Source organism: Paroedura picta, chromosome 7, assembly GCF_049243985.1.
Source record: "Paroedura picta isolate Pp20150507F chromosome 7, Ppicta_v3.0, whole genome shotgun sequence".
Classification (NCBI taxonomy): domain Eukaryota; kingdom Metazoa; phylum Chordata; class Lepidosauria; order Squamata; family Gekkonidae; genus Paroedura; species Paroedura picta.
Genome location: NC_135375.1, coordinates 35,724,707 through 35,737,340, shown reverse-complemented (window position 1 = coordinate 35,737,340; position 12,634 = coordinate 35,724,707). Strand labels below are relative to the sequence as shown.

Genomic DNA, 12,634 nt, shown 5'->3' with positions numbered 1-12,634 from the left:
TATGTTCTCTCGGTAACTTTGTTTGTGTGAAAGTAGTGAAATATCTTTCTGAAAAAAATACTTGGTGAGAATATCCTTTTTCATGAAGCATTGTATTTCTCACTAACTTTAAGCTGAATGTTCAGCCTTTGATATAGAATACTCATAATCTTTGAACATTCTGTTTCAAACTATTTAGTTTATAAAATCAGGTATGTTTATTTTTCAAAAGAGAGAACTTGGAAAGAGAAGCTTCGCAAGTCACATCAATGTTCAGTGACCCACAACCTTCTCCAGGAACAGAAACTTGGCCTTCTGAACTGCCCCATGACTCCAAGACAAAAATTAATGTTGAACTCCTGGAAGAAGGTTCTGATCCTGCTGAACACCATTTGTCTACAGAAGTAGGACAGGTAAGAAGAATTGTTGTTTATTGTTGGGCTCCACACAATTAGTGTTAGTTCTTTGTTGCATGCGTGAATGGGGCTGGGTGAGGACTAGGGTGTCTGTGACTGGTCTTCCCCTAGGTGGCGCCACCCTTTGACAGTCTGTGCTGGCTGGGAGGAGAATGGGAGGAAGGGCTGCTTCCCCTAGTTCTGGTCTGACCTCATTTAAGGATAAAAGGCTGTTTAGCTTTCTCCTTTTCGAAACTATTGCAGAAAGACATGTAGGATCCTGGTGTTAATTCCTCTGCAATTAAATATATTATACTCTGTGTATTCTAGCTATTTAGTGGCTGGCTACAATAACTCCTCCCACATACAGTTTCTCTTTTTTCCCCTCCCTTGAAAAAAGTAGGTTGCCAGGAATGCCATTCCCCAGGTGGGACCTGGAGATTCCCTGGAATTACAGCTCATCTCCAGACTAAAGATACCTGTTCCCCCAGAGGAAATGAGGGTGGACTCCATAGCATTCTACTCCACTGAGGCCCCTCCCCTCCTCCAATCCCACCCATTCCCATCTTCACTTCCAGAATCTCCTGGCATTCCCCAACCTAGAACTGCCAACCCCAGTTCTGGATGCATTTTGTTGTTTAAGACAAACTAGAAACACATTTTAACATTACTGGATATCAGATAGAACTTTCTTTTTTAGTCATCTTCATTGAAAATGCATGTCAAAGTGTTCTTCTTTGCAGGCAATTAGACTAACTGTTTTTGCGAGTCACTAATGAATAAAAGCCCCTTTAAAGAAATGTCATGTGTGAAGCAGCCCTAGGCTCTGTGATTTTTCTAAAAAATAAACACTGGAATAATTGGAAGTTGAAGAAATGAATGTTCCTTGAACTACTGAGTAATCTTTTCTGTGAGTCATCCACAGTAAAGATTGAGCTAGAGGCTAAAGTTTGTTGTTCTCAAAATGTTATAGGCTAAATAAGGAGCATTCTAGGCAAAATCCAAGATTTCTTTCTTGGCTAATGTTACATAAATGTTACCATTTAGAGATACTTTCTCTTGTAATTTTTACTTGCTCTTTTTTTGCTTTAATGTTTATCTGGGGAGCGGAGGGATTGAAATAACCAATATTTTGTATAGAATCTGAGAGCTCATTGCCTGGCTAAAAGCAGTTTGCTAAAAGTAATTATCACAAATTTTTCCTTGTATTATCATCTCATTTATATTCCCTGAGCGAGTGTGATATTTTCATAGTGGCATTTTTATTTCTAGAATGAAGAAATTAAGCATTCTGGTAGTTCTGCAGTCCCAGACATGACTACAGGTACATTTTTTTTTGTTTTGTTTTACTATCAAAAATTGCTGCTTTTAGAACTGGCTTTACATTAAAAAGCTTCTTTCTATATGTGCAAGCTTTATGAAAAATAAAAGAGGAACAAACGTAAACATGGATCAGCATTAAAAAAATAATGTCTGGGGAATTATTAAAATGCCTAAGATATATACTGCATACTAGTAAATGTTGCAGACATATTAATTCTGCTGGTGAAGACTGAAGAATGCTGCTTTCTTGAAGCAGTTTCATGTCCAGTTCTGATAAATAACCACTATGTGCAGTGAGGGAGTAGTATCTTGGCCACCCACAAAGAGTGCCTGTTCTACCTTAAAGCCTATTGGAGGTCCAACACTGCAGTGTCTTTTGAGTAAAAATACTGTGGGTGGTGTTCCAAATTCACAGATGCCTTTAGAATATCAGTTTCTGGATTTCAGCCTTTGCACGCTAGACAAGTGCAGCAAAATACATGGGCTAGGAAGAGAAGATTTCTTAGTGGATGAAATCTGAGATGGTGACTTGTGTTGTCAATATAGAACTATAACTTTTTCAAATCAGTCATGCTTCTATCATTCTTAAGAATCCCTTTCAGTAAATACTTCTGTTTCCTTTAAACAGATATCTGCGGTCCTTTCTACTTGCTAAAATGAGATATCTTTGTGAATTGGAGCAGACTGATTTCAGCACTTATATGCCACTTTTTTCCACCTGGGGACTAAAGCAGATTACAAAACCCACAGAAAAAATAATTTAAACAAATAACAAGCCAAAATACAACTCACGTGTCCAGGGTGGTCCTAGGTCCTCTGGGCAGCTGACTCATAGCCCAGGCCCTTTGGATCTTGGTCAGTGGCTGCACTAAACTGATTGAGAAACCTTTGATGCTGTGTAGCTATCAGAGGTATCCCCAAATTTCTCCTCATTGCTAGTTGGATTTTATAGATTTCTTTACATTGTTTATCCTTATGCATCTTTCATAGTGGGGGCAGGTGTCAAAGAATGCCCAGCAGTAGAAGAGGAGCAGACAATTGTTTTAACATTGGTGGAAATCTCAGCCGATTCACAAGATTGCAGTGGTGCATCTGCTTCTCTACAGCAAGCTTCTGAGGAGTTGCTTCCAGCACCAGCCTTTTTCACATCAGAAAGTATGGAATTGGTGGCATTGACAAGAGAGGATAGGTAAATATTAAGCATCATGAACTGCTGATTATCATTTTGAATCAGGTTTCTTTATTTTTGGAGATAGTACGGCAACTTTAGGGAGGGGCCTGAGGCTTGTGCTGATCTTGTTCTAGTTCAGTTCTGGAGGCCAGAATAACAAGTGAAGACTTCTAAACCTTTATAATTTTGCTATGCATACAACATTAGTGGCTCACAAGATTAAAAGCAAAGCAAAATAATAAAGCCATAAAAACATTGAATTATCATCAATATTAAAACCATATAACTGCAGACTTTCTGTAAATGTGTCATCTCTGTTACATTTCCATCAATTCAGAGTCCAGCCTGTCTGTGTACATTTGAAAAACCATTCTAAGGGATAATGTAGTAGATGTGGTTTTGACTTACAGAAGTTTGAAGGAAGACATCCCACATGGCTATCTGAAGAAGGATCTTTTTTCTCACTACTTCTGGCTGTACAAACATACAGGCAGATTATGGTAAAAAGGACTTGCCACAGCATAGTTAGACTCCTGAGGCTGTGTTTTATTGGAAGTGATTCCCTATGTGGAACAACTAACCATACAAGACTATCTGATAAAGAACAGAGCTTCAATTTGGAAACTTTCTCCCTGCCATTTTACAAGGTTTAACCAGAATAAAAGAAGAGATCCTTCCACAGGCTTTTTGGCATGAACTTGATTTTATGTTTGAAGTGTAGAGCCAGCTGAGATTCTTATTTTTGTTGCATGGTGTTTTTAGAGTCATGCCTTTATCGGTCATTTTGAATGATGTCTCATTGACTGCAGTGGAACTTTTTCTGAATGGTATTTCAGCCTTAAATCTCTTTAAAATGTGTTTGTTATCAAGAGTTTTACCCTGTCTTAATCGCTAAATGTTGGTAATTTTACAATTTAGCATGACATTATACAGCGTTGGATCCATAAAACCTGCAGCTGAAGAAACTACAGGCTCCATGGACAACAGTACAAAAACAGGTGAACTTCAGACTACCTCAGCAGAGAAGCCAGCTAACTGTGCTTCAGCTTCTTTAAAAGATCGGAAGAAACATGATCTGGATCTTGACAGACGTGGCGGACCTCCTGAGAAGAAAAAACTTTCAGCAGGGGAAAGCTTGAAACGCTCAAAAAAGGTCAGCAGCAGTGAATTCAGGAAATCACAATGTTTAGGTATCATTTTAGAATACATCTTGGAGCTACTGTTTGTAGCCTGATTGAGGATAAGCTGGGTTGCAGCAAGACAGAAGGCAGGAAAGTGCTTCTGATTTGTAAGAGTGCTCTTCAATATTGGCAGAATACTGACTTAGGCCTATTTCAAACAGCCCTGTAACCCAGAGAGCTATTGAGTAGGCCTTTATTTCTGCTGTTGAAAATGACACATGTTCCATATGTCAAGTGTCCTAATAGTGGTTATGTGATGCTACAGCCCCTGACAATTTAAGGTGTGACAGAAGGGAATTAATTTCAAAGAAAGAATATAAAAATTATTTATCACATTGGGGCACTTTGAAAAGCCTCCTTTATATGTTTTGTTTTTGTTCATACACATTTGGGGGTTTTGGAAATATGCTGGACTTGATAAAGTGGCAGGCTGTTTGTTTTTCTGTCATCTAACCTTTATTTGGGCGCAAGCTATACAAAAATAAAAACAGCCTTTATAGCAAGGAAGAGAGTCTTATTTCTGGTAACATTCCAGTATAAGATGAAGCTACCCACCACAAGTCAGAAATCTTATTAGGAAGTTTAAATTGCATCCTATATGCTGATCACATTAAGAAGTTATTTCGGTAAGTTTTTGACTGACTTGTAAAAATAAAATTATGTACTTATTTTTCATATTTTTGTGTGCAGAAGGTCTCACTTAAATCCAGCTCCAAAGCAAAGAAAACTGCTGGTAGGTGACTGTTACATTTATTTTCATACATAAACACGTATGATATATAGTTATATTTAAGATATATGTCAATATAAGCCAGAATCAATCTGGGGAACTCTTAGCTCTCTTGCTGGGGGGGGGGGGGGGTTGTGCTAATCCACTAGATTTCTGGACTTCTTTTTTTTTAAATAGCAGACTCCTCTGTCATATCTCAGACATTTTTGTAATCCTGTGAGTTTCAAAACTAGATTATCATGTGCTATGGCAAACTACTGTTAAGAAGCATCACTTGGGCTCAACAAATTGGCTTAACGGGTTTTTGGATCTTGGATATGGATAGTTGCTGTGGTGACTGGTGAGTGACTCATGAAAGCTCATACCCTGGAAAGTTTTGCTAGTTTTTCAGGTGCTACTGCGCTCTAATTTTATTTCAAATGTATGGTAATGAAATAGAAGTAGAATTAAAATCTGTCTTAAATGTAAAGAATACAAATGGGTTCTTGATAAGAGATATATAATAGACCTTTCTTTGTACCTTAATACATTTTATCTGTTAAGGGTTTCAATTAATATGTAGATGTAACAAAAATATGCTATGCTGAATATGTAGTAATGATGAAAATAATGATGTAGTCAAAATAGATTAATTATGAAGTTTGGAATTTAAAACATTGAAGACCAATAGAAGCAAGAACTATTGCGTATTACAGATAATATCCTAAAATTATAACAAAGGGGATATAAGGGAAAATATTTTCTGTCTTACATGACTGTCCTTGACAAACACAATTATGTTGTATAACCCCTTTTCCTGTTTTGTAGCCCCACCGTCTTCCTAAATAAATATGTTCAGAAAGTGCTCATATGGTGGGGAATGAAACAGCTTGCCTTGTTTCAGATAGACAAAGTAACAGATGACAGAGTGTCTATAGTGGCTAATCATATTTTCTTGTTTTAATAGGAAAAAGCTCAAAAAAATTGAGCATTTTGAACACACAAAACCCAGCTATCTCTAGATCAGTACTTGAACCTACGGAGTCACATACAGTGGAAGAAAAAGAGAAACCTCAGGCTTCTCTGCTGATCAGTGTACCACCTGATGCAGATGAGCAGGTGTCAAGAACACTCCATTCAGGAAAAGCAGAGACCAGTGAAAAACAAAGAAGCTTTACGGACATTTACAAACCTGTACGATCAGGGCAAATGGAAAACACTGCAAAAATACCATCATCCAGGTATCCATCTTGCAGCTCTTTTTAGCATAGTAGGCCATATCTCACAATTGTCATGTTAAATAAAATAAATAAAAATAAAATTACCACTGCTAGCTCCTTGGTTTGTATCCTGTGTAGCCCTGTACTGTATCTTCCAGGTTTTTCCTGCTTTCCTGCCATTTTTCTAAACCTGCTTTATCGTGATCCTTTTTTTGGTAGATTGCTGCAAAGCCAGTGTTCCTGTCATGTGCATGTAAAAATCTTTCTTGTTCCTGACCTCATCAACACTATTTCATATACATTTCACCACTAGGATGGTTTTTTGTTTTTTGTTGACAAATTGCTACAGCATTATAATGCTACAGCAATTTTGTGAATTAGCCAATTTTAAAAAACACAGAAAAGCCTCAGAATGGTCTGAGCAGGAAATGGTGTCCATGAGAGACTGAGCCTGTGAAAATGAGGGGAAACCCACTAGGTGGAAGCCTCACTGCTACAATAATAAATTGGCAGCCACAGTGGCAGTGAAAGAACCCCAGGGGACATGTCTCCGTGTGGAAGTCTGCTAAGATAGCCAATGCTCCTTTGGTATTGTCTTTTCCCTTTTGGAACACATGAACACAGTTTACTATGTCTTTAGGAGAACAGAGATGGCATAGAGGTCTAGTGCACGGCAAACTTGGAGCCAATGACAGGGGAGAGGCTTGATGCTGGCAAAGAGCAAGCTGAAGGCAAGGGTGGCCAGGCAGCTCTGTAGATGAAAAGGGGGTAGAGTGTTGATGGGGAAACAAGCAAAGATTAAGCCAGAATACATGTTTGTAGGCACCACTGAGCCATAGTTAAGACTAACTGGGGTTAATAAACCACCTTCCTGTCTTGGCTTCATATCCCAGTCTGAGGTCACATGGGTTTGAATAGCCAGTGAATGATGATACGTTTAATTAAACCTTGGCTTTGTGTTATGTCTGAACTCATTTACTAACTTGTTTGGGGTACATCTAAGAAGCTTCTAAAGGATCAAAGAACTGCAGTTCTGAACCCTTTGTATGTGCCTAGATGTGCTAGTCCTGCACTGATTCCTATTTTGTCTTGAGTTGCCTGTACCATTCCTACCATTATTTTGACTAATTTTTTTTAAATGTTATTTTAAAGAGTCTGTTTTCACACTTCTGGTTAAGTACTGCTGTGCTAAATTTATAGGATAGAAAGCTGCTTTGCCAGCCCACCTAAAAGTTCAGGGACCTTGCTGTTCTGTCTCACTTCCTTGGGATTATTATAATAATAATTATTAGTTACATTTATAGCCTGCTTTCCTCCTAAAACTCAAAGCGGGTTACATAAAAAAATATAATCCCATAAAATGGGACAGCATTAATGTTGAGAAAAGAGTATTTATAGTATTTTATTTGGGTCCATCTCTATTCTGATATTTCCACATAAATTAGTCTTTTAAGGCATGCATTTTTATCTGCTAGTGTTCATGCGGAAATGTACAGTGCATGTAAATATAGCCACATTCACTCATCCATTCACTCATTCTCTGTCATTGAGATATTCTGCTGGAGAGAGAGAGACAACAATTCCAATCCAAGTTATAGGACAGTTTACTTCAGCTGATATTTTAAAAATGAATTCTACTGTAGGAGCCCTAAACTAGCTGCTCTCATATTCCCTAGCAGAATATTATTCCAGTCCTGGGAGAAATGTATGTGGTGTGAAAAATAAGCTCATATTATTTCAAGAGATCTTTAATATAAAGCCTTTTTAGTACATTTTAGTATAAATCATATTAAAAGTTTTGTGTTAATATTGATTGTCTTGAATAGGTCTTATCAAAGATCTTTGGGATTTTTACCTTTAATCTGCAAGACTAATACTGAAGAAGTAACTACTAAAGGGAGGAAAAAGAGTTTGAAGAAATCTTGCACAGATGTTTCCAAAAGCATTCCTGAACATCCAGCTTTGTCCTCAAGGAACAACAAAGAAGACATTCAAGGAAACAGTTCCTTTCCATCAACTCCCTTGGCATCCTCCAAATGTGAGAATGTAAACGCTTCCACTAGTCAGGTACGTGTGATCTCTAAAAGAGTACATCTGTTATGATGTTTATAGGATGGTGTTTCTGATGTGTTTGGGCCATAATAATGTTTTATACTTAGGGAAGCATTGGTAGTGAAATTAGGACTATAAAGTCTTGAGATAAATTATGCTGTTTAACCAGTTTATCAGAAAAGTGGAGATTAGTTCTCTGTAGTTTGGCTTCTTGATTCTACTAGATCAGACTTTCTCAGACAGGGTTTCGTGATGGCCCGTGATGGGTTTCCTGAATGGGTAGGAGCCAGCTTGGTATAGTGGTTAGGAGCAGTAGCTTCTAATCTGATGAGCAGGGTTTGATTCCCCACTCCTTCACATGCAGCCATGTGGGTGACCTTAGGCATGTCACAACACTGATAGAAGCTCTTCTTAAAGAGCAGTCTCTCTCAGACCTTTCTTAGCCTCACCTTCTTCACAGGATGTTTGTGGTGGGGAGATGAAGGTAAGCCACTTTGAAACTCCTTCAGGCGGTGAAAAGCAGGGTATAAAAATCAACTCATATTCTTACTTAATCTTTAATACAGTATTTGCTGGCGTATAAGACTACTTTCCCCCCCTGAAAAACATGCCTCCAAGTGGGGGGGGGGTCATCCTATACGCCGGGTGCACTTCAGTTGGGATAGACACAGCTGCCCATAGTGGCCCATAGTACTGTAATGTAATGTAACAAACTCTGTATTTTGAGTGGAAATGTTGGGGGGTCGTCTTATATGCCCAGTCGTCTTATACGCCGGCAAATATGATATATATTTTAAATTTGTTAAATGTTTACTGGTGATATGGCCATATATGATCATGTTAACTCACTTCCCCCCCCAATGGCCAATGATGGGTCTCTAGGGGATGGGCATGTAAACTATTATGCTTCCCAACCATATTCTGCACAATCATGCCACTTCTGAGATTTCGCAAAGCAAAAAGAATGTTTCAGGGGTTTTCCAATGGTAAGAAAGTTGAGAGAGGCTGTACTAGAGTTATTAATTAACTAGTAATCAAGCCCGCTGCAGCTAAATGCAGCGGGCGCTAGACCACGGAGCCTCCGCAGCCGTGCGGAGCGTGGCTGCCGGGGCTCCGTGTGTCAGGGGGCTGACGCTGCGAGAGGCGCTTCGCGCCTCTCGCAGCATCAGCCCGCCGGGCAGGGAGCCCCCGGCAGCCGTGCTCCGTGCGGCTGCCGGGGGTTCCCTTTGCGGGCGGCCTGACACGTCGGAGGCGCTTTGCGTCTCCCGACGCGTCAGGCCGCCCTCAAGGAAGCAACTGTGAGCCGCGCTCCGCACGGCTCGCAGTTGCTTCCTTCAGCAGCCTAGGGATTGGCCCGGCCGATGGTCTGTCAGGAGGAAGGGGCCAATTAGGCCCCTTCTTCATCACGGACAAAGCCCTCCGCCTGAGGGCTTAACGAATTATTTAATCTGCGGCGCCCGCGGCGCCGTGGGCGTGTTAAGGATATGCAGTGTGTTAAACTACTTATATATGATAAGGTACAGTTGTGTACCTATGTGTACTTGCTTTTTTGTAATGCAAACATGATGCAAAAACAAACTGTAGTCTTGTGGCATCTTAAAGACTAAACAGATTTTATTACAATGTAACCTTTGAGGGCGCAGTGCACTTTTTCAGATGCTTTGAATGGATTTGCATATGTAGAGGTGGGCTGGGATAAAACTGGAATGATTTTTAAATGGCACAAGACTCCTGTTTGTTTTTCCTGCAACACACTCTCTTGTTAACATCAGGTATAAATGTGTCCAGCATATGCATACAAAAATTTCAGACCTGCAGACTGTCTGTTTTCTTTTGTAGGTTCGGTCTGAGCTACGTGAGAATGAAGGTTCTTCTAAGGAGCAGGAAAAAGCTGAAGAACCAACTAGGATCTCAGAATATTTCTTTAGAGATATTATTATGGAGGTGGATGATTCAGAATAATTTAGGAGATGTGCATCATAATAGCTATAATAGCTATGTAATGTTTTCAATCAGTTACAAATTCTCAATTAGCCCTCGCACTCTAAATGGCACATAGAGCACTGTTGAAGCTGCAGGAGTTGGTTTTGTATTCCAGATAACCTGTTATTTTTGGAACAATTAGGAAAATGAAAGTTAAGTTGAAAAGTGTGCATGATCAAGATATCAGTTGATCTGTGTTCATCAAATGCATAGTTACTAGTTACATGGCTATGCTAAAGAAATGCGATGGAGATCTGTATGACTTCCGTCATGTAATTACTGATGTTTGTTGGGCTGGTTGTAAATTATCTATACTTCTTTTTGTGAAGTAAACCTTTAAAAGGAGGGCAATGTATATGTAATATTTATCTTTGTAAATAAGCTAGTTCTGAACATTTCAGTACATAAAATATTTTTATTGTAAGCTTATTTTTATAACTAATGCACATGTGAATTGGTACAAAAATATTAAGTTTAGGTCCGTTTAAATGTACAGAGCATTACTTGTGGAACCTTTATTTATTAAATTTGAATGTACCAAAACTTAACTTACCCAAGTTAATTCTGTGTGTCTGGAGATAAAAGGGAAATTTATCATTAATCTAAGCACTGAAGTCTAAATCCAAAAGTGGGCAAAGAGTGGGCAATGTGTTGTGATATTCTTTCAAAATTATGCATAAAACAGCTCTGACCTAGAGAAGTTTCATGCTAAAATCAGTAGTGAGAGATTAAGATTAGCCCCTATAGAATAAAAAATAATAGTAAGAAAATAATTTATTTCTAAAGTGAGTAGGTTTGCAGGGTTTTTTCCCCATTTGGAATCTGTTTAGATGTTGTTGAAGTATTTTGTGTGTGTGTGTGTGTGTGTGTGTGTGTGTGTGTGTGATACACTCCAAGTAGTTCATGATTTTGCCACAAAACACATCCTCAGTTTGTCGGTTTTGGAAAACCTATCTAGATCAATCACATGATAAAAACTGAAAAAAAATTATAAGAGAACTTTTTCTCTTCATTCTACTTCAACTAATGATTTGATTCTAAATTCTGATTCTCCTGATATTACTTAGTGGAGATTATATACAAATTTTCATCAAATATATATTAGTGTATGTAGTTTCTATGAAGTAGCCTTCTGCTTGCAGCTATTATTTAGTGGTACATACAATTTCTGTATACTTAAGGAGCTGCTTCTAAATTTAGGTATATTTTATTCAGATATTAAGATACATACACAAAATGATTGATATTTACTAAATTGGATATTCAGATAATTTCTATAAGACTCTTGTTACTTCCTGCAAAGGCAGAATGTCAAATAGTAACTAATCAATTATAATACCAGATCAGAACAACAAATTCACATTCACTGCTTTGAGATCTGATTTTTGCTTTACACTTCATAATATTGCAAGACGTTCCAGACTAAAAATTACCCATAATGACTCTGAATCTCAAAACAAATATAGTGAACACAGAAGTGAACACAGAAGTAATTTTCAGTGGTAAAAATGGGGGTGGGGGGAATCAGTTCCAACATGGAAAAGTGTATTTCGTGTTTTTAATGTATGGAGAAATAGTTGAATAATGTACACCAGGAATCTTCTACTAAAATAATTTTTTAATTACCACTTTAAATTCCTGGATTAATTTAAACAGCCGTGCAAAAAAAGTGCATTTTTTCAGAAATCATACAAGAGATAAACTGTGGTATAAGGTGCCTTATCTTTTCTTAATGGAAAGGCCAAGAAAACTTGCTAATTTTTACTGTAAAATATATGTTTCTTGTATAATTAGTGTACATATTAATTACAGGAGGAAACTGAGCAGTATCCTTGTTTAAGGCACAGTACATTTCATTTCTGTTTAAATGTAGTGATTGCTTGTTTGAAGTTTGACTTTTTTCCCAACTGTTTCAAAGAAGCAGTCGTGTTATATATGTAAACTATGTGAATAAATAATTTTATATCACTTCCTTGTTAAGTTTTTAATTATCAGCCTAGTATAATCCGATTCCTACAACAGATAAAAGATGGTTAATATTTCTACAATAACAGATTTTTTTATTTGCTAAACTTTGCCATCAGTGAAACGTCATTTTCCATTTTTCTGACTTGATAAATATTGTGCAAGGTTCCCAGCTAGCTAAATGCTCTCCAGGTTGTGCAGGGGAAGGATGGGTGAAACGCTTACTTCTTGCCAGTGTTCCCAAGGGCTAAACTAGAAGTGATGAGGATTCTGCCGCCATTTAAAATTCATTTAAAAATGCCCTCAGTGTGGCGAGTCTTGTTTCCTTCCATGCCAGCTATACCTTTTGAAAATCTAATCGTGATGATGGTTGTGGACCATTGTAAGGTCAGATCAGCCATTGGAACTGCATGGCTTATGTCCTTGCTTTTCCACATTCAGTTCAAGTGCATCATTGCTGACTGAGCAATTAAATATTTTATTTCCATACTGCAATCACCACTCACATCAATTTGTGATCCAAGAAAAATGAATTCTTGAATGCATTCGATCTCATCACCATCAATGGTATTTGTGAAATGTCTGTTTTTTGCAGGGGTCATTATTTTTGCCTTTAATGTTTAAGAAAAGGCCAGATTTCTTATTTACTTAATTAA

At 38.0% G+C, this 12,634-nt stretch overlaps 1 protein-coding gene across 3 annotated transcripts in view; it reads left to right on the top strand.

Moving 5' to 3' along the window:
* Window positions 1–11,981, top strand: part of BDP1 (BDP1 general transcription factor IIIB subunit) — a 60,820-nt gene extending 48,839 nt beyond the window's left edge. For all 3 annotated transcript variants that reach the window (XM_077347444.1, XM_077347443.1, XM_077347445.1), the window contains 8 exons: window positions 212–392; window positions 1,647–1,698; window positions 2,688–2,886; window positions 3,787–4,021; window positions 4,740–4,782; window positions 5,726–5,999; window positions 7,805–8,045; window positions 9,870–11,981. In XM_077347444.1, the coding sequence (XP_077203559.1) occupies window positions 212–392; window positions 1,647–1,698; window positions 2,688–2,886; window positions 3,787–4,021; window positions 4,740–4,782; window positions 5,726–5,999; window positions 7,805–8,045; window positions 9,870–9,992 (1,348 nt within the window). In that variant the 3' untranslated portion in view covers window positions 9,993–11,981. The remainder of the gene's footprint in view (window positions 1–211; window positions 393–1,646; window positions 1,699–2,687; window positions 2,887–3,786; window positions 4,022–4,739; window positions 4,783–5,725; window positions 6,000–7,804; window positions 8,046–9,869) is intronic.
* The last annotated feature ends 653 nt before the right edge of the window (window positions 11,982–12,634 follow it).